The sequence below is a fragment of the Thalassophryne amazonica genome, chromosome 14 (assembly GCF_902500255.1).
Source record: "Thalassophryne amazonica chromosome 14, fThaAma1.1, whole genome shotgun sequence".
In the NCBI taxonomy this organism is placed as follows: domain Eukaryota; kingdom Metazoa; phylum Chordata; class Actinopteri; order Batrachoidiformes; family Batrachoididae; genus Thalassophryne; species Thalassophryne amazonica.
Window position 1 is genome coordinate 30,502,210 of NC_047116.1, and position 22,856 is coordinate 30,525,065.

Below are 22,856 nucleotides of genomic sequence, written 5' to 3' on the forward strand. Positions count from 1 at the left end.
ACAAAAGTGTTGCATTTATATTTTCGTTAAGTGCATTTATAACTGGAAGGTTTTCATGTTTCATATTTATTATTCAACATTTAGGAGCTTTTATTCTCTTTTTTTAAGTTTTAGGCACATTTAATGTGTGAAAACATTATCCACAGTACTATAAATGATACTCTTCAAAATGAAATACAGCTAAACACCCAGTGAAGATGAAACGATCATTTCAATGGAAATATACTTCAAACTAGTGTGTCTGATGGTTGTGTGACAAAGACACCATCTTGCCACAGATTATAAAAGGAATGTGCTGATTGGATAGCAAAAGAAGCTGCCGCTAGTAATAAAAGAGTAATTTCCATAAATATATTTATGAAGTCTGTTTAAAATAACTAATAATCCTTTTCGCTTTCAGTTATTTCACACATCAGTGAGAACACAGTGAAATGCTGAGGCGGAACAAAGTGAGGCAGAGTCATTCTGACAGTGAGAACAGAGGCAGACACTCGACATAAGATTAAGATTAGTTCCATGGGAGAGTGCTGCTGCACCTGACCACAATGACACACACGTTTCTTTTATAAATTGGTCAAGGATTGTTACCTTCCTCCTGATGTCTGTGAATTGAGAAAAGAGTAAGGACAGGTAGAAGGACAGCTCCAATACGTAGTAATAATGGATGTCCACAGTGAGCGGCTGTAGAAACACACGAACAAGTTAAAAAAAGATTTTTGGTTATATTAATCCATCTGTTGCATATAAAGAGGCTGTGTGTGCATGTGTGTGTGTAGCGCTTTACTTTCAAGTGTTGTTGGTGAAGACACTTCACATTGATATAAAGGTGCATTTATGCTAAATATTAACTATGGAAAATGACTGAGTTTTCTGTCAGCACTCGATGAATTTTGTCATATATGTGCCTGTTTCCAGAAATGCATGAAACTAAGCAGTACCACCAGAAATTATTGGAGCAATTCAAGCAGGACACGACGCTAACTCCAAATTTCCACATACTATGTTTGCGCCCCTTTGAGGTCCGTTGCGTCCATGGTACGTATACTGTGCTGATAGACGCCACTCAAATCAGTGCTTCGTCTTTCGCTAACTCTGCTCCAGTGCATTTCAGTTGCTGCGAAACATACGGCTACGCAGCAAATAGGCAACAGGTCTATTTTTGATAGATGTTAGCGCTGAAATGCAACTGAATGGCAGCTGAGTGACTGGATCATCAGTCATCAAATTGTCATGCCCTGTCGTCATCAATATTATGGTCCGGTCACACGGCGATAGCTGAACGAGGGGAAAAAAGTCACAAAGTCACAAATCGTCACGACTGATCCTGCACTTTTCCCGTCACTGAAAAGCCTGCAAGAGTGCAAAAAGGAACAAAAACCAAAACTAACAAAAGAAAAATGAAGCGAATGTCGACCTTGACGCTTTTAACAAAATCAAAATGAAACATTCACGATGACATGACCAACAGCGGGTATGAGACCAAGCGCAGCCACCCTTGTCCTTATGTCTGAAGCACTTAACAGGTGCGGGATCTGGTCGGCTTGACAGCAGGTGAGAGACAACAATGTGTGTGAACACGCAGGTCAGCCACAAATGGCTGGAATGTGCGTAAATAGTTAAAGTAGTTGATAAAACATTCTTGCTGCTATTGTTTCTGTATGACAGCATTGCTTTCTATCCCACACATCGACGAGTCATCAGATACAAGGATGTTACGTTCAGCTCATTGGAGCTTTAGTTAGTGATCTGTTTAGATATCGTCAATATTCGTGCAAGACGTCGGAATTGGGAGGTTGGACGACAGTCAGATGGAACGGTGATGGTACGGGAACTACGCCAACGATGAGAAACTGTCACAACAGAAAGCAAAACAAAATATGGACAATTTGAGGTTGTTGTTGGGATTCATTCACATTTTTCAACAGTTTGAAAATCCTGATGAAGCGCCAGCTACAGGAACGAAGCTGGATGACAGTTAAAGGATGCCTCCAAAAGGCAACGTAAGTCCAGATTTCTTGTTTCATTTTGGCTTCAGTGTCCTTTGTTAGTGCCGTGTGACCGGGGCTTTGACAGCACAGCGCACTTACCCATTTTAGATGTTAAAAAAATAGCTGTGGCATAACACAACACAGGCTCAAATTGGTAGTTGAATAGCTGCTTTTTTGACTGACAACTTTTTCTTTGTGTTTTCAGGTCATTTGATAGTTGTTTAGAGGCTCCCATGTTGCCACTCATTAGAAGAGATGCAAAGCGGGGAAACATTTGCAAATGACCACCTTAAATACCCTTTCTCATGATTGGATTCACTTGTGTAAGGAGGTCAAGGGTCAGTGAGCTTACCAAACCAATTTTGTGTTCTAATAATTAGTGCTAAATGTATTCAAATCAATAAAGTGACAAGGGTGCCCAAATTTATGCACTTGACCAATTTTGTTTAAATAATTATTGCACACTTTCTGTAAATACTAGAAACTTCATTTCACTTCTCAGATATCAGTGTGTTTGTCTGCTGTATGATATATTAAACTGAAATTTCTGATCCAGACAACCAATCTTATCAGGGGTGCGAAAACTTTTGCATACAACTGTAGTTATGCCATTTCAAACACAGAATTATGAATAAAAATGGAGCATAAATTAGCCTTATCTTGACTTAGTCATAGCAACAAGATGACTTGAGTGAGTCAACTGGAATCAACAAGTCCTTTTAAACATTGGTCATCTTTACCTGGTAAGGGTAGTTGTACCAGCACTCTTTAGTGTTCCACAGCCACGGAGTCTGAAAAAGATTTCAAACACTGATGTTATAAGGTACACTTGTTCAACTGCACTTTAACAGCATATCAGGTAGTCACATTACAGAGGATTTAGTGAAGTTCAAACTAAGCAAAATAGACGGGGGGGAAAGGTGATATAAGTGACTGACTTGGGTTGGTTGCCTATGCCAGACACATTGAGTATTTCAGAAACTTGTTCTACTGGGATTTTTACACAAAACCACCTCTAGAGTCTACAGAGGATGGTCTAAAAACAAAGAAACGTCCAGTGAGCACCAGTTTTCTGGCTCAAACAAGAACGGCCAGACTGGATTGAGCTGATATAAAAACACCAATAATCCCAATAACCACTTGTTACAACCAAACTCTGCAGAAGAGCCTCTCTGAATGTACAACATGTCAAACATTGATGCAGAGGGGCTACTGCAGCACACCACCATCCCGGTGCCAGTTTCTCTTAGGTAAGTAGGAAACTAAAGTCTGCAGTGGTAATGGGCTCACCAAAATTGTACAATGGAAGACTGGGAAAACGCCTGTCTGATGAGCTTCAATTTCTGCTGCAACATTCAGGTGTTTGGTTCAGAATTCGGAATAAAGAACATGAAAACATGGGTCCACCCTGATGTGTATGAACAATTCGAACTGGTAGGGTTGGTGTAACAGCATTGGACCTATGTGATGTTATCAAGCCAATATGGACAAAAGGTTTCCAGGCCTTGCTGCCATAAACAATTATGGCAGCAGCAAAGTGTACCTGATGGATGACGAGTGTGTAACAAATGGACCAAATTTTGAAATTCAAAACTTTAATTATAGCTGAGGTGAAGACAGCACTGGCACTTTCACTCTAAGCTGATTTAATTTATATGTAAAGCCTCTAGAAAAGGACAGGCCGTCCTGATTGCAGCTCCTACATGTGCAAGTATTAAGTCGTATTGATCTTCAAAGCACAGCAGGAGTTGGAGTTCAATATTTCCTTGTTGGTTACAAAATCAGAATGGTTTCTGTAATACTGAAGGGATGGTTTTACAGTGCATATTCTGGACTCTGCTTTCAACCAACTCTATTAATAATCTCCTACAAGGGTTCAGCATGCAGCAGACTGCCAGGGAATGAACTAGTTTCACTGAGTGCTTTGTCATGCAACTGTTGTCATTAAGACATTTTGGCGGGGTGCGTCGGGGTTGCACTTCTGCAAACACACCTGCTCCAGGGGGTATGATTTTACACAAATTTGTAACATGTAGAGTGCCATAAAATGTTTGTGAGTCCTTGAGTTTTTACACATTTTAATTTGTTTATGAAATCAGTTAAAAAAAAAAAAAAGAATTCAGGCTTCCTTATAGTACATTTTCTAAAATGATGCCCTTTAAAGTGGATATGACACTTAAAGACAACATAGTCTTATTACATGTAACAAAGGTTATATAATTTAGTCAACCTAAGCGTTTTGGGAAAATGGACGCGGTTCTCCCGTTATATACAACATTTGAACGTCCCGCCACTGAAAAATCTACACGAAACCGGAAATACCTCACTGCCTGTAGACCATATCGGCTTGCACACTTGGCAGCCGTTGTTTACACTTTTTTTAGCGGCAGAAACTTTGATTAAACACAGCTCTCAGGGACTTGTTTGTCGATATGCCTGACCAGTGTGTCGCAGCATATTGCACAAACACAAGGGCGAAAGGTTTTAGCCTTTTCAAGTTTCCACAGGACGAAAATCTCTGCGAAAAATGGGTTCAGCAAGTTCGTTGTACTTGATCAGGTCTGTCAGGCTGCCGCTCCCTCAGCTCGCACACCCGCATTTGCTCCCAACAGCAGACACTTTCCTCTACCATCTCCATGTTCTCGCACCACTCACAGGAACACCTAAAATGTCAACCCCCAATAATATACTCAACAAAAATATAAATGCAACACTTTTGGTTTTGCTTCCATTTTGTATAAGATGAACTCAAAGATCTAAAACTTTTTCCACATACACAATATCACCATTTCCCTCAAATATTGTTCACAAACCAGTCTAAATCTGTGATAGTGAGCACTTCTCCTTTGCTGAGATAATCCATCCCACCTCACAGGTGTGCCATATCAAGATGCTGATTAGACACCATGATTAGTGCACAGGTGTGCCTTAGACTGCCCACAATAAAAGGCCACTCTGAAAGGTGCAGTTTTGTTTTATTGGGGGGGGGATACCAGTCAGTATCTGGTGTGACCACCATTTGCCTCATGCAGTGCAACACATCTCCTTCGCATAGAGTTGATCAGGTTGTCAATTGTGGCCTGTGGAATGTTGGTCCACTCCTCTTCAATGGCTGTGCGAAGTTGCGACTACGAACTGGAGTCAGGTCGAGACCCCAATGAGGATGACGAGCATGCAGATGAGCTTCCCTGAGACGGTTTCTAACAGTTTGTGCAGAAATTCTTTGGTTATGCAAACCGATTGTTTCAGCAGCTGTCCGAGTGGCTGGTCTCAGACGATCTTGGAGGTGAACATGCTGGATGTGGAGGTCCTGGGCTGGTGTGGTTACACGTGGTCTGCGGTTGTGAGGCTGGTTGGATGTACTGCCAAATTCTCTGAAACGCCTTTGGAGACGGCTTATGGTAGAGAAATGAACATTCAATACACGAGCAACAGCTCTAGTTGACATTCCTGCTGTCAGCATGACAATTGCACGCTCCCTCAAATCTTGCGACATCTGTGGCATTGTGCTGTGTGATAAAACTGCACCTTTCAGAGTGGCCTTTTATTGTGGGCAGTCTAAGGCACACCTGTGCACTAATCATGGTGTCTAATCAGAATCTTGATATGGCACACCTGTGAGGTGGGATGGATTATCTCAGCAAAGGAGAAGTGCTCACTATCACAGATTTAGACTGGTTTGTGAACAATATTTGAGGGAAATGGTGATATTGTGTATGTGGAAAAAGTTTTAGATCTTTGAGTTCATCTCATACAAAATGGGAGCAAAACCAAAAGTGTTGCGTTTATATTTTTGTTGAGTGTATGTTCACAATAATCTTGAAATGGTCAAGGAACTTGTAAAAATATCAGTGCAATACGTAGTAAACATGGCAGCGGTATTGAACGTCGAGGGTCATGTCTGTTTTCGCTGCCATGTTCACTGTTGTTTTCGGCGATCTTTTTCGAAACTTTCATAATGACGTAACTAAACATGGATGAATGCAATGCCAGGCACTCAAACAGCAAAAACCCGAACGTAATGATGGTGGTCCACAAGTAGTAGCTACACTATCGTTGTTCCGGAAAAATAACAAAGGCAGTAAACAGACGCTAGAATCAAAAATGCTATAATTATAGTGTTATAAACAGCAGCAACAAAAATCAAAGCCTCCCTTACCATTCCGTATTCTGCAGCCTTTCAAAATCCATTGGAATTGACACGTCTCTCGCCTCTACTTCGACTCCGCCATAAGCACCGTCAGCATTATTTTCACTGTCAGAATGCTCCTGGTTTGAATGTTCGTCTGAAAGATACAGCTCCAATCTGTAGGGTCAAATCACTGCTGCAACATCCTCAGGAGTCAGTCTCGATTTCCTCACAAAAACAATCCACACTTGAAGAGGAGTCAGAAAAGTTCTTGATCTCGTCACTGTCCATGCTGAGGTCTGTCTGTTCTTGTTGTCAATCGAACAGACAAAGACGGGACTCTACACGCTGTGATGTCACGGCATCACGTGACCGCTGATGGAACGCTGCCAGCGCACTTTCCAAGAAACACACTTTTGAGAAGCTGTACAAACTTTATTTCTCAGTGATAATGATTAAAACCACTTTCAACTTACTATACTGTATGTATATTTTTGATATTTATATCAGTTTGACCTAATTTTTTAGGTGTCATATCCACTTTAAACTTGCAGTGAAAACACACATTTACAACATTACATAAATTCAATAAAATCAACATACAGTAGTGTTCAGAATAATAGTAGTGCTATGTGACTAAAAAGATTAATCCAGGTTTTGAGTATATTTCTTAGTTACATGGGAAACAAGGTACCAGTAGATTCAGTAGATTCTCACAAATCCAGCAAGACCAAGCATTCATGATATGCACACTATTAAGGCTATGGAATTGGGCTATTAGTAAAAAAAAGTAGAAAAGGGGGTGTTCACAATAATAGTAGTGTGGCATTCGGTCAGTGAGTTTGTCAATTTTGTGGAACAAACAGGTGTGAATCAGGTGTCCCCTATTTAAGGATGAAGCCAGCATCTGTTGAACATGCTTTTCTCTTTGAAAGCCTGAGGAAAATGGGACGTTCAAGAGTTGTTCAGAAGAACAGCGTAGTTTGATTAAAAAGTTGATTGGAGAGGGGAAAACTTATACACAGGTGCAAAAAATTATAGGCTGTTCATCTACAATGATCTCCAATGCTTTAAAATGGACAAAAATGAATGGCAAAGGCTCATCCATTGATCAGCTCCAAAATGATCAAAGACAGTGTGGAGTTACCTGTAAGTGCTGTGACAGAAGACGCTTGTGTGAAGCTAATTTATTTGCAAGAATCCCCCGCAAAGTCCCTCTGTTAAATAAAAGACGCGCAGAAGAGGTTACAATTTGCCAAAGAACACATCAACTGGCCTAAAGAGAAATGGAGGAATATTTTGTGGACTGATGAGAGTAAAATTGTTCTTTTTGGGTCCAAGGGCCGCAGACAGTTTGTGAGACGACCCCCAAACTCTGAATTCAAGCCACAGTTCACAGTGAAGACAGTGAAGCATGGTGGTGCAAGCATCATGATATGGGCATGTTTCTCCTACTATGGTGTTGGGCCTATATATCACATACCAGGTATCATGAATCAGTTTGGATATGTCAAAATACTTGAAGAGGTCATGTTGCCTTATGCTGAAGAGGACATGCCCTTGAAATGGGTGTTTCACAAGACAATGACTCCAAGCACACTAGTACACCAGCAAAATCTTGGTTCCAAATCAACAAAATTAATGCCTCACAGATGTGAAGAAATCATGAAAAACTGTGGTTATACAACTAAATACTAGTTTAGTGATTCACAGGATTGCTAAAAAAGCAGTTTGAACATAATAGTTTTGAGTTTGTAGCGTCAACAGCAGATGCTACTATTATTGTGAACACCCCCTTTTCTACTTTTTTTTACTAATAGCCCAATTTCATAGCCTTAAGAATGTGCATATCATGAATGCTTGGTCTTGTTGGATTTGTGAGAATCTACTGAATCTACTGGTACCTTGTTTCCCATGTAACAATAAGAAATATACTCAAAACCTGGATTAATCTTTTTAGTCACATAGCACTACTATTATTCTGAACACTACTGTAAGTATCTGCCCCCCCGTTAGTATAACACAATTAAATCATAACTTTTACAGCCGGTTCACTTTCAGCAAGTCAGGATGGATACAAACACATTTCTGAGTCTCTGATCATGTGTTGGACTTCATTAACAAATACAAACACTGTAGTACTGTGTGGTAAATCTGTCTGGAGTAGGCAGCTCTCAAAACTGTACAATTCTCATACAAGAAAACACATTAAAATCTATTCTATGTGCCATTTGGTAAAACCTAATGTTTTCGCGTTTAGAAAATTTCTGTCATATTTGTGGGACAGTTATCCATTTCCTGTGGGTGCACTGCTGTTAGGCTTTGGTGCTCTGCTGGTCTGGAGGTTAGAGAGGTTAGACTTGTGACCTGAGGATCCTTGCTTCAATTCCCTGATCAGACATTCAAATCATTAAGGTTCATTTGAGTAAGTTCTTCCATCCACACGTTTCTCCCAGCATGTGGATGGATACCTTGCATGACAGCACCCTGACATCAGTGTATGATTAAAAATGATGGTCTTTGGACTTCCTCAATATCAAAACCAGTATGAACAGTTAATATTCTCAATGGATACTTGCCAGATCCAGCATACTGAAAAAGCTGAATCAGGTTTTGATCCAAGCTTGTCGTTTGACTATGGGGCCACTATTGTAGCAAAAGTATTTGCATTTTGTTTTTTCACCCTGGCTAGTACCTTACTGTACTGCATTACACTGTGTATTTTCAGATAGATGTTCTATGCTGTCCCATGCTAACACTGTTAAGAAATGGTAATATTAAATCTGTGCTAATTAGCCTTTAAGAAAAACGTACCTTTTTGAGGAAACGGACTCCATAGGTAAATATGTATAAATAGAATGTGAATCTCCACCTAAAGAAATGGATAAAACAAAATTAACATCATTGTGATTGATAAAAATTAAATTCATTTAGAGGATGTTATATGATCTTTGTTATATGATCCTGTTAAATTATTTAAGATGAAAGCAGCATATGGACACGCATACTTTACACTATTCTCCTTTGTTGACAGAGTCATCTTGTCGCTTCTGTTCCCAAAGTTTTTATTTTTAGCCGCTTGCTCCCGCCAGCAGTGAGGTTCTGACTGCCAACTCCCGCAAGATCCCAATGCAGCCCTCTACCCCAAATCCTAGTTGTTAACGCCATTTCAGAACAGAAACAATGATGTAGAACTGAAAGCGAGTACTTGAAAAGACCACTTTACTTTAGCTTCACAGACAATCACAAGCTAAGGCTAATTTTAGCTATACATATACATTTGTTAAAATGCTATTCTTTCTTTTAGTTTGTTTTTGTCTCGTCATTTGGATTTTTCTTGTGCCCCACATTCAACCCAAACATCTACTCTATGCCATCATGATGTGAAGGAAGCAGATGGATATTTAGCCACTGGAACCAATGAAGCCATGTACATATATGAGGATTGTTGCTAGGCAACGCTGGCAGCAGGCATTTTGGGGTACTTCGGAAGTACAAACAAAAGTCGAGGCAACTGTCTACTGCCCTTACAGAGTCTTTCAGGGTCCCATTATCCTCTGCACGTGTGGAGTGGTTCCAGTTCGACTGGCCGGATGTAAATGCCGAAAATGACATCACTGCTCATCGTGCATGATGAAATGAAACACAACCCAGCATCAGATACAGTCATTGAAGGCATTCAAATGTAAGTAAATAGATATAGATTTTCATTCATTTTCAGGCGCTTATCATGGTCACAGTAGTGTGTGTGTGTATATGTATATATATATATATATATATATATATATATATATATAGTTTATACTTATTTTTCCCAGAACAAATCACATCCAGGATATGTGCCATTGATATTCCCATTCCAGAAAGTCCTTAATTTCCCAATAACTGTGAGGAAACAACAAATTTCTGTGCAATGCCACGTTGTGACCGAAACCACTCCACACCTGCTAAGGCTCATGGGACCTGAGGTTCTACATTTCCAACCTGGGTTTGACTCTCCCAAGCAGGTCGCGAAAGGTCACATGGGGGTTGTGAAGTTTTAACTGCTGTAATGTTGCCAAAATTAAAAGTGCATATTTCGTGTAAAGTCACAATAACTCACTTACTGGATGATTAATAGGAATTAAAAGAACATTGTTTTAGTTTTGAATGAGCCAAAGAAAAAAGAGGGAAAATTGTGTAAAATTAGTATTATTATTACTATTATGTGTCACAAAAAACAAAACAAAACAAACAAACAAAAAAACAAAAACTGGAATGAATGACTTAAGTCTTTTGTGCTGTGTTTCTGGGCATTTTATCTCAGCCCTTTGTGGTGTAATTTTTCAATAAGACAAGTGATGTGCTAAAGACAAACATATTATGACGCTTATGCAAAAGCCGGAAGATGTTTATGTTGTGTGAAGCTGACAACATTTAACATATGTTTAGAAGGATAAGTGTATACTATTTTTGCACAGACTAGTTAACAGCCTAGAGAAAACACACATGATGTATTGAAATGCACTACATGCAAAAACAAATGTGTGAAAAATGTACACTTTTTAAAAAAATGCCATGAAATGGAGTCTGGAATTACAGGTAAAATTTAAGTAAATAACCTAATTTAAATATTAAACCAAACATACCAGTGGAAAATAAAGATGATTTTTTTATTAGATCAAAGGAAACTCTGACATATTGATGTAGCAAAAGGCCAAAGTAGAACAAATAAGAGTCTTGCACCTGTAAGCCCTGAAAGGTGAGTTTCCATGACCCAGAGTTGAACTCACAAAACCTGGTGACTTTCCAAGAAATGATATCATCCACAGATGTTGTTTTAATGGTGTAATATCACTATATTTAAACAAGACCATCCTTCTGGGGTGGAGAAATTGCCTTCTTCACAATATTCAAGACAGACATGGACCAATGTTTAAATGAAATCTTTTCTGGTGTTTCCATCACACATACACCAATTGAGGCCGAATTGCATCAGAATGACACATCCGGCCACAATCGGGAAATACTGACGTGCGGTCTGAAGACCAAGTCTGTGAGCATCTACATATTTGATCCCATTCGCTCAGCTGTTCCGAGTGTGTTGCACATTTTCAAAACACTCTTGGAGCCATCGAGATGGAACACACATCTGACGGCGGTCTCACCCCGGCTGCAAAAATTAAATCTCGTGATAATCCAACTGACATCATGGTGTACAGACTTGTGTTGTGCTCCTGAAGTGAGCAAAAAAGAAAAAAGAAATTCAGGTTTACTGGAAAGGCTGCGTCTGACGCACGGTGTGACTGCTTGGCTCATTGCTAGCAAAGTTTCAGCAAAGGTGTCCAGTGGCACGTGTGCACTGAGTGCACACTTATGCAGCCCTTATGAACACACACACACTCACCACACACACAGCTGAGTGATCATTTCTGACCTGCGTGTGAGGAACACAGTGCTGCCTCCTACTCCAGTCCCATGTTTGCCATCCAGATGTTTGGACATCGGGCAGTCTTCAGCGCCTTCTATGGCCATCTGACAGCAGTCTGTGTCATCTGCCTGTTGTGTACGTGCGCTTTGGATGTCATTGTGCAGGTGTGGACGAGGTAATCTGGATGCGCTCTGAAACTGCTGCCCATGCCTCTTTCCCTCCTGACTGTGTCCGATGATGGTAATATTTGCCCTTTCGTCCTGGTTCCTGCACATTCTTGCTATGTGTGACGGCGGCTTTAGACTCTCACCTGGCGATCAAGGACTCTGTATGAAGTCTCCATGACAATTTATAGATACAAATACGGGGAAATGCTGATCAACTTAATTGATTCATGGGACTTTTTTTTTAAATAATATATATCAGCTCCAATATGCGCACATCTTGAAGTTGCACATTATGTACATTGTGCAATATAAATATAGAAGACCAGTATGATCACACAGTCTTTTGTAATTTTGTCTCTAGCTGTGGCACACAGACCATCTACGGTTCATGTTGATGAGCTGTAGGGCAGCAGTGTGGTGAGTTCTTTCTTCCGTCGTGTCTGCGTTCCAGGGTGAGCCAATAAAAATTGGACAACATTAATTCAGCATTCTGTTATATGGCTGGGGGGGGCCTGGCTGCCGGTTTGTTTGTCTGTTTGTTTTCCTCCCAGGTGGCGTGCATTTGGGACTGAGTGGCTGTGTTGCTGAGGCTGTCAGGACCTCACCCTGATCACCTGCGACTCGTCAGGACTCACAGCTGAGGTGCATCTGGATGGATTGGAGCATGTTGGCATTTAAGACTGGAGTGCACAGTGTGTATTTGCCAGAGACGCGACCTTGTGACCAGACGGGTGAGATCGTCGTCTTGGGAGCCATCTCATCAGCAGCGGATGCTGAGAAACGTCCAGGTTTGATGCACGGTCTGTGAAAGAGGAGGGGGTGAGGTCTCACGCTCGTCAGCACACTTCCTGAGGTACGTTAGATTTTGTGACTAACAGTTATACAGTCAGTAAATGTGGTGTCCCTCACACCTTATTGTATTGAGCTGTTTGTTAGTCATGTATCAGCTTCCACTGCGGTGGAGTTTTGTGAACTGGATGTTCCATGCCCGCAGGTTGGAAGCTGATCAGCAATCAAGCCAGGAAGTGTTTGCTGTTTGTACACCTTTAAGTGTTCTGTGTGTAGAGTGTGGACTCACATAATGGTTCCTTCTTTCACAGACTCGGTTGTTGCGGCCACCTGGGGGGTGTCGGCGGGGTCCTTGGGTCCGAAACAGCTTCTGGCTCCGGACCGTTAGCGCTGCTGGGAGCGCACCACGCCAGGCCGCACCTTTTTGTATTATCACTGTTATGTATTAAATTCAGTTAGCCTTTGTACCGTGCTCTGCTTATTTCATACTGGGTCCTTCAAACGCTGGTCGGTTCTCCGAGCTGCGTCCGACACATAACACATTCGACAGGCCAAAAAGAAAAGGTGAGAGAGTGTTTTTCCAGGCTGTTATGCTCCGTGCTTTATAACCCTGCGCATAATGTAACTGCAGCTGCTGCACAGCGGGAGGGAAAAGTGATGATGAGCGCAGGTCTTACAGGCACAGATAAAGCTACTTCAGCTGACACTTCAGTGATCAAAGCCTCGCTGAGCAGGGAATTATGCACAGCCGCTATCTGGGAGAAGTGCAGACCTCGATTCAGAGTTCCACTTTTGTCAGTTATTTAGCTTCCACTGCATCTCAAAATTTTGGAGCAGTTAAGCAGTAGGTTGTGCTGGTGTGGTTGTCTGCAGCCGCTTTTAAATGGAAGACATTTGGACAACTGCAACAAACATCAGTCATCAATGCCAATACGACCTATAGCTCCATGAATCACGTAGTTCATCTAAAAGCACGACTTTAATAAGACAAAAGACACAGTGACACTTTCATTAGCTGCTTTGTGTCCTCGATCAACAGTATTGCAAAACCAAATTAAGTGCACAAATTCTACCTGGCACAGAGTAAAGATGGTTGCATGGCAACAGTTGCATCAAGACTGTAAGAGTTGGCTTCAAGTGCTACTGAATGACTGCTGTATGAACAATCACACTGACTCACGACTGCTTCCCCAGAATAGATTATTTCTCAAGAGTTTTGTTATTTTCAGCTAATTTTCATTCATTTATAACCTCCCCCAATTAAGTTGGAGGTTATTTTTTAATGACTTTATCATTTTTCATCACCAAAAACACACCCACAAAAGCCGCCCCCCACCATCCAGGTGGCACCCCCCCCACACACACACACACACACACACACATACATACAAAAGAGACACAACAATTACAAAAAGAAAAAAAAACACTAAAAGCAATCTTTATAGCTCATTATAGTCATAACACCAACATTCTAGACCTCTGGCACAAGAAAGATAAAAAAAAAAAAAAAAATGAATAGAAAATAGATGGATAAATGAATTACAAGAAAAAAAAAAGGTGTCTCAACAGTCAGGATATGGACATTAAAAGGATTAGTTCAGCAGCCAATAAGAAAGAAATAACAATAAATAAATTACTAAGCCTCAACCAGGAGTCAGGTAAACAACAGGCTCTTGATATGAGTTGTGAACGATGGCCAGGTTCTGTCATATTTGTCCTCCAACCCATGTACTGTATACCTAATTTTCTCCAGAGCCAGTCTGAACATTATCTCTCTAATCCAATGGGCATAGGAAGAAGGCTTCTTCCCCTTCCAGTTCAGCAGTATGAGACAGCGGACATACAACGATGCAAAAGCAATTGCATTTTTGTGAAGGCGGGACAACTCTAACTCATCACTGACTACTCTGAAAATAACTGTCAAGGGGACAGGTTGCTTTGTTTTAGCCGGTATGGCTAACAGTGATTGAAAGATGGAAGACCAGAAACCATTCAAAGATGGACAAAACATGTGTCCCAGAGAAACAGGAGAGTGTTAACACCTAGGGCAGTTTAGTGTGACGTTAGGGTATGATTTAGACAGTCTATCATTGGAGAAATGCAATCTATGGACTACCTTAAACTGAAAGATGTGTGTATGCGCTTTATGACATTCTTCTAGGCATCTTCCAGTATTATTTCTCCAACTTCTCCTTCCCATGCTGCCTTGATTTTATCCCACGTGTAAGGGCAGCAATCCAGAATTAATGCATCTATTTTTGACATTGCTCCTTTTAGTGGATTTACATTGAGGACTAAATACAGCAGATCTTTAGAGGGTGGACATGGATACCCTGGAAAGTCTTTAGAGGAAAAACTCAGAACCTGAAGATATCCAAAATAATTTTGGTAAATTATGATCCTCACATAAAGATTTAAATGATGCAAAGCCATTATCAGTAAAGAGATCTTGAAAGTAGAATCAAGTCATATCTGTGCCAAACTGCAAACACCGATCTATTGAAATGGTGTAAATAAGTGCTTAAACATTACTGGAGAAAAGCCAACTATAGTTGTCAAATTAAAATGTTTTCTGAACTGACCCCAGATCTTAATCAAATTTTGGACCAACAAATTTGAGTTCAGCTCAGATGACTGAATATTTAGTGGGAAAGGGGCAGTTAGGATTGAAATTGGAGAGATTTTAAGTGTAGCTCTCCGTTCCATATCAGCCCAAACCGGACCCTCCTTATCTGTGAACATATTAATTCAATATGTCAATTTAACAATATTAGCTGCAGTAAAATAAAAATTAGGTAGACCCCCAACCACCATTGGATTTAATTCTCTCCATGCTTGCCTTCTTCATACGTTCAGGTTTTCTATTCCATATGAATGATGAGATAGAGCGATCCAGCTGAGCAAATAGGATTTCAGGAGAAAAATGGGAAGCATTTGAAATAAATAAAGAAATCTGGGCATCACAGTCATCTTCACTGCATTTATCCTTCCTGCCAGTAGGGATGGAAGTTTTGACCGCCTGTCCAAATCAATTTTGGTACGGTGTAAAACTGACCTGCAGTTATACTGAAAAATAGCCTTAATTAAACCTGCTGTTTATATTCCCAGGTAAGTAAATTTGTTGCTCTCAATTTTCATAGGTGATCTGTTTTACTGAATGGAAATGACAAAGATTTTGACAGATTAACTTTATACCCTGATATACAGTACTAAATTTTTGCAGCCAGTAGAAAAGGCAGGGCATGGTCTCGCAAGAGTAAATCATCAGCATAAAGCAAAATGTTATGGTTTGTTTCACACAGGATATACTCTTAATCCTACTATCTGCTCTAATAGCGATAACCTCAGGCAACACCATCAAATGGGGAAGAATTAACTTTAAATAATCTTCTCACATTAAAAATGACTGCTGTCCAGGGATGAAGCCAGTTTGGTCCTCCTGAATAATGATAGGAATTATAGGGCCTAATCGTTGTGCCAGGGTTTTAGGTAAAATTTTATAGTCGCAACACAGAAGACTTATTGGCCTGTACGAGCTACACTGTATGGGATCGTTATCTTTTTTTTTTAGTAAGACTGAAATTCTGGCCTGGGTAAGTGTTTGCAGCAATTTTCCATTGGCCAAAGATTCATCTAAAGGTGCGTTTACACATAACCAAGACGCGTTACGAATGTCATTTTTCTGTCATTCGTGACACATTCCTGACATTCTTAATGTGACTTAACGCATCTGAATAGGTTTCTTAATAGTGCGTGTTGGTGCATGATATTCTTGATATTCGTGGAGCATGTTTTTGCCTGTCAAAAAAATCTTCCACAAATGTCACACACCACCCTCATTTTGTCTCACGTCGTGGAGGTCGCGACTGAGCGTATGATCCGTCTTGATGAGTAGTGATCCTTAATAGAACGTGACAACGTTCGTAGTGGTTCCTGTGATGGTTCTTAGAGCCCAAACTGTCAAGCGTTATTATGAAGTGACACGGAAATTGTCAAGTTTTGACACGACATGTAACGCGGCGTCACGACGAATCAGTTTTCTGTCACGTGCGTACAATTAAACTCGGCTCCAAATGTCGTTCCACAATTCCTGCTGAAGCTCCTCAGGACGCTCCTGCAGGTGTTCCACCTGCTGTTGTAACCGATGAGCGGGACGACGAGTCTGAGCCAGAGGAACCAGAGAGAGGAGCACGAGAGGAGACTCACGTTCAGCCAGACATCTCTGCACCTCCTCCAGTCCGGCGGAGGAAGAAGCGTGCACACAATTAAACCCTGCTGCACCGCATTCAGTTTGATTACTGACACCAAGTCGACTAAAAGTCTAATTTCAGTGCTCTTCAGCGCGCTCCTGCAGGTGTTCCACCTGCTGCGTGTGCCTGATGTTGGGAAAATGCGCGAGACGAGACCCGCATGAAGCCACACATCTGGCTCTGTCCTCCTCCTCCTCTCTGCACCACTCCATGGCACAGAGCCCAACTATGCATGCAGTCACAAAGTTCTTCTGAAAAACTGGAGTGATCTGAATTCGGTTGGATGAATATGGGTGTGTGTGTGGGGACAATTCACCTCGTTCACAACGTGACAGAACTTAATGATGCGCTGTTACGCGCAATAGCGCGCAACAACACGAAACACTATTCTTGCACTATCCGTGCGTAATGGTTCCTGATAATTCTCCAGCAACATGTGCCATTAATCGCAACGTGTGGTAACAGGTTGCAGCAGTTCCTGAGGACACCTGACGCCTCTGCCCCGAATAATCACATTTGTGATCAGCGGCCAAGAATGTGTACTTTGTGGCATTCGTGACTTGTCGTCGTTATGTGTAAACGCAGCATAAGACTGATTTAAGGATGAGTGCACATTTTGAAAAGATTCCTTACAAAACTCTACGGGAAACCCATCCTGACTTTGCACCCTCCCTATTTGAGATACCCTTACGGCACTCGCTGTTTACTCATATGACAATGCCTGCTGAGGAGGTTATGTTTTTGCCCCTGTTTGTTTGTCTGTTTGTTTGTGAACAGCCCAAAGCCCACAATTTTTCATATATCATTATGAAGTTTTTACTGAAGATTCATATCCTAATAGACAAGGACTGATTCAATTTCCAAGGTCACAGGTCATAGGTCAAAGGGAAAAGTCAGGAAAAATCTTGAAACTGGAAAAATCCCTATGTTTAACATTGAACGAATTTTCAAAAATTTCAGAAATGATCAAATTTCTTTCATATTTGACAGTGTTATGTAGGATGTATCCTTTATCAACTGACAAGGTTTGATCAGGATCTGATCCAGATTACATATTTTGTGGCCATTTAAATTTAACATTGAAAATCCCATTTAATGTATATTTTACATCTTAATCAAACACGCCCCAGTCACTGTCATATTTGAAAGTGAGGTACAGACTGGCGCTAACTATCACCTGACAAAGTTTGTTCCACATCTGATCCGTATTGCGGATGTTTGATTTTAACATTAAAAACCCTTTTGATCTACAGTATATATTTTTTGTATTCTATTTTAGCTTGTGAAAAACCACTTCTAACAGGACTTTGACCTTGAAAATTTTTACCAAGGTAAAAATTTGTGTAATTGGAAACTAGTGTTGGTTGAGGTTTGCACTCTACAAACATGGTGCTCTAGTTTTAGCTGCAATGTAAAAAGAAATGTATGCATTTACTTTTATGAAGATTGCCATTTGTTTCAAATGATGGAGCAACAAGCAATAGGGGTACTACATGTGTCAGTCTGCATGCGCAGAAGTAGCATTTCTACAATGCATCATGGGATAGTCTGTATGCCTAAACCAGCATACATGGATATAAACAAAGAGAGATGCTGCACTTTTAAGCCAGTTTTGGAGCCAGAAGTTGTACCCGGAGCTGTTATTAACTGACTATTTGAGGCAGCAACAGTAGCGGAACTAAAACAATGAGTGATTTCCGACTAACTTACATCTATTGGTTATTACCTTGTGAGTGATTGGGGTAAATATTTAGAGGTTATATATTAAACTAGTGTTGCCGATCACACATGAATGAGTTCATGCTTTTCCCCTTATCATATATATTTTTATTTATTTTCCACTCTTTCTGTCTGTCATGTGGACTACAATTTACGTGGTGGAAGTGACATTAGCCTGGCAGGCTGGCTGCTGACACAGTTTACACCATGCCATGAGCGCTGAGACGTGGCTGGCCGAACCTCATGTGATCTTGTCTGTACGTAATTTTCAGCATGTCCTGACAGCATGAGAGCCCGCACACACATGTGCATTGCATGGAGGGTGGACAGCTGATACTGTTCATGGCATGATATGTGTTCTCCAGCTGTGAGCTGCAAGTACATACTGGTCAGCTGTTCCGGCATGGACATGACAGCTGTCCAAAAGCGCACTGCGCTGGACAGCGATTGCACTCTGGCCACCTCAGTCGCATCTGACAATGTTGGATCATGGTGTGTGTGTGTGGGGGGGGGGGGGGACAACACACTTGCACGCCATTTATGTTGTGGGGGGGCACACTGCACACTTGCATGCCTTTTGTGGTGGTGTTGGTGGGGGGAACGGCACACTCACATGCCATTTGTGTTGCTTGGTAACACACTCGTTGGGCACTTAGAAAATGTGGGGCCATTAGCACAGCCAGCTTGAAAGTGGTCTGTCTGCTCTCTATTGTCGTGCTGGCAGCGCGAATGGTCGCACTATTTCTAAGTGCCCCACAAGTGGTGTTGGATGTTCGTAAGTGGCACCTGGACTCCGACAGGAATCAACTCCGGCCGAGAGTGGGTCAAATGGCCATTCACCGACATTCGTCCACTGGTGTGAAGGCTGCCTCGACAACACCATTCGGCCATGGTTTGACATGCCCGATGATTTTGTGCAGTTCCTGGGCTGCGGCACGATATGTTGGACCTGCAAACAACATGCTGTGCGAATGCTTATTATTTGGCCTTTTCCATGAGAAAAAAAATGTATTAATAGAGATAATCATTGCTATGCATCTTTGAGATCATTCACATCAGTGAGTGTACACTGCATCTTCTCTGTGCTGAGCAAACCACACGCATTTTTCAGTGGATGGGAGTCTGAACCTCTGGGGAGGGAAAGGAAGGAAGAAAGAAAGAGAGAGAGAGAGAGAGAGATGTTTCTGCACTAACACGCAGCAGGAGAAAGCTGCTCTGGGCAGATGAGGGGGGATTTTGGGAGGGATTTACTAAGTTACGCATCAAATGGTAGCTGTGATTTTGCAGCAAGTTGTGAACAAAACTACTATATTGGTGGTTCTGATGGACGTGGTTTGAGTGGAGAAACCATTGGTGTGTCTACCATGTACGTTTTCTGGCTGCTGCAGACTCGGTGGGTTGATGTAGGCTTGAACTTTCTGTTATTTCCAGCCCTTCCAGTATTGCGAATCCACTTGTTTCTAAGTGTTACGTTCTTAGGAAAAACATAGAAGTTCACATGTTTATCCCTGAAATATTTATAGAAGCACCCAGCGACACAGCAAGTAATCCCCGGCATTCTGAGCCTTTTGTTTACTTCCTGAGCGTCTCTGTGCATCCACAGCTGGCACACATTTTCTTACAATCTCCTGCACGAACAAAATCCAATATGGCGGGTATGCAACCCCCTCTTATGTATTCTGTATGTGAATAACTGGATTACGCTTGGTGTTATGGTCAACTGTCATATGGTACTTTTAATCATAGTGCACATTATTGTTGACTGGCCATGTAGTATGAAGTGTTTGTCTCATGCAATGAGCTCCTGGTCCGCATTAAAACAAACTGACCTGTATTTAGACAAATCCTTACCCAAGTTAATTGTAACTTCAGTGTACTCATTGAGCCAGTAATAAGGCTGACATCAGCACACTGTTTCTGAGCAAAGTAACACCAAAAATGCATCATGCTGGTAAATTTAACTTTGTTACTTCTCCAGGTGAGATGGTTGAACTCCACCTGCCAGCAGGTGTCAACTTCACTGTTCATAAATAAACATTCTATAATTCACTGGAATACAACTGAGCAAAATGTTTGATCCTCATTTGATCAACTCTTTGTTCCATAGTCAGGTCTGGTCAGGGAACATGCACAGATGGTGCACACCGCCACATCCACCACACTATGGAACCACCATGTGTCCTACGTATATATGGCTGTTACCCATGCTGACAACAGGTCCACCCACATGAAATGTGGCCATCCCCTTGTCCTTTTCTAGCTGCCATTGTCCACCCCTCATCCCTCCTGTTAAAACCGCCTATGTAATTGTGGGCTCATATCCCTGATTCTACTTTGGACTATTACAACTCCATCCAGTTAAAAGGTAAAACATTTATGTTCCCCTCATCTCGATGCACGAGCATGTGCACACGCATGTGCACGTTGAGATAATGGCAAAATTCTGTTGCACTGCTGATTTATTGACACTTAAAACTGCAGAAAACATGCATGTAACAATGTGTTTTCATCTTGTGCATGTGTAGTATTTATTATGAGATGGATCTCCCGCCCACCCTCCACTTCCTTGGTGGCTGGGGTGTGTTGCAGCTTCCTCTCTTTTTGGCGGGCCTGTTTGAGTGCTTCCTCATTGCGTGTCAGTGTAAGCCGAGGTACCCACAAGAAATAGACGATGCCCACACAGTGACATGAATGTATGGATTAACTTGGCTTGCCAATGAATGATGGAAAATGTCAGAACTCGTGGCGGGCTAAAACCGGGAGCAGTAGGAGACCAATGCAGACTCACAGGCATGGTTGGTTTAGATGAATAAAAGGCTTTGAAACCCAGCATTGGGTTCGTTACACAGGTAGTCAGACATAGAAGCAGAGGTGTCAGACATGGTACAGGCTGGGACATGGTCCATAAACCAGGCGGGGTTCATTCAGATGGCGTTGAGGTATAAAGCAGGCAAAACAAAGCCAGAGTCAAAATACAGGCGGAGTTCAGGATACAGCAAGGCAGAGGTCAGAGCACAAAAGCAAGGTCAAAACACACAAGAGCAAACTGGACAAGAACGAGAAGCGAGAAAGTGAACGAAGTCAACAATTGGGCAGTGAGCTGTGGAACTGTGAGGGTTTTAATGAGAAGCAAACTAATCAGGCTGATGTGAAGCAGGTGTGAAAGGTTCTGGAAAGAGGTGTGGTTAAGTGAACAAAGAAGAGGGAAGAATGGCAAGAGAGTGTGGGAGGGTAAAACAAAGCAGGGCAAAACAAGAGAAGTGAGTGACAAAAAAACTAACTGTGAGAAACATCCATCCATCCATCTTCTACCGCTTAGTCCAATTAAGGGTCGCGGGGGGCTGGAGCCTATCCCAGCAGTCATAGAGCGCAAGGCGGGGTACACCCAGGACAGGACGCTAGTCTGTCCCAGGGCCACAAACAGATAAACAAACACAGACACACCCACAGACACACCTACGGACAATTTTAAAGATTCCAATCCACCTAACCTGCATGTCTTTGGATGTGGGAGGAAACCAGAGCACCCGAAGGAAACCCACGCAAACACGGGGAGAACATGCAAACTCCACACAGAAAGGCCACGGGAATTGAACCCACAACCTTCTCGCTGTGAGGCAACAGTGCTAACCACTAAGCCACCGTGCTGCCTGTGAGAAACATGACATGCTCAAATAATTAATGTGAGCAAAACAAAAGGGGCAAACCTAAGAGCTAACGTGACAAGTCAAAAAGGGGAAAACAAGAAAACTAATGATTAAAACTAAAACTAGAATAGAAATGTTATTGACTCATACAGAACAGTGAATACAATAAAAATGGCAAAACAAACTACTGGTTAAACTGCAAATAAACAAAACAAGATAACTGATAAACAGAAAATGCAATGAATAACAAATGAAACATAATCTGATGAGCAACACCAAAGATAAATAATAACAAAAACCTGTGACTAAGCATTATACAACAAATGTGATAAAAATGAAAACACAAACCAGCAGGACAAAACTAGAGTGGAACTGAATCATGACAAAAGAATACAAAGTGACAAAGAAACAAAGTGACAAAGCAAAATGGAACACATAATAAACACATGATGAAAATAACGACTAATAAAACAAAGCAGGAGACGAAGGGGAGGAAAAGAAAGAAGGAAAGATGGAATCAAAGCCTCAAACAGGGCCAAACCATGACAGAAAACCAGTTCTTTCATTTGAAAGCCTCGTTTTTTTGCAAGCCCCCTCCAAGTTGCTGCTGTGGGAGGGTGACCATATCGCCTACAGTATACAGAATATCAAGATCCACCAGGTGATGTGCACAGGTGCTTCAAAGGGAAAATGCTCAGTCAAAAAGTGTTTTTCACTTCCACCCATATGAACGTCTCTACAATTTTGACACTTTGAC

At 41.5% G+C, this 22,856-nt stretch overlaps 1 protein-coding gene across 2 annotated transcripts in view; it reads right to left on the reverse strand.

Moving 5' to 3' along the window:
• cers6 (ceramide synthase 6) overlaps positions 1–22,856 on the reverse strand; it is a 45,782-nt gene that overhangs the window by 12,110 nt on the left and 10,816 nt on the right. For both annotated transcript variants that reach the window (XM_034187089.1, XM_034187088.1), the window contains exons 4-6: positions 8,932–8,989; positions 2,729–2,779; positions 589–681 (exon numbers count right to left, since the gene is read on the reverse strand). In XM_034187089.1, the coding sequence (XP_034042980.1) occupies positions 589–681; positions 2,729–2,779; positions 8,932–8,989 (202 nt within the window). The remainder of the gene's footprint in view (positions 1–588; positions 682–2,728; positions 2,780–8,931; positions 8,990–22,856) is intronic.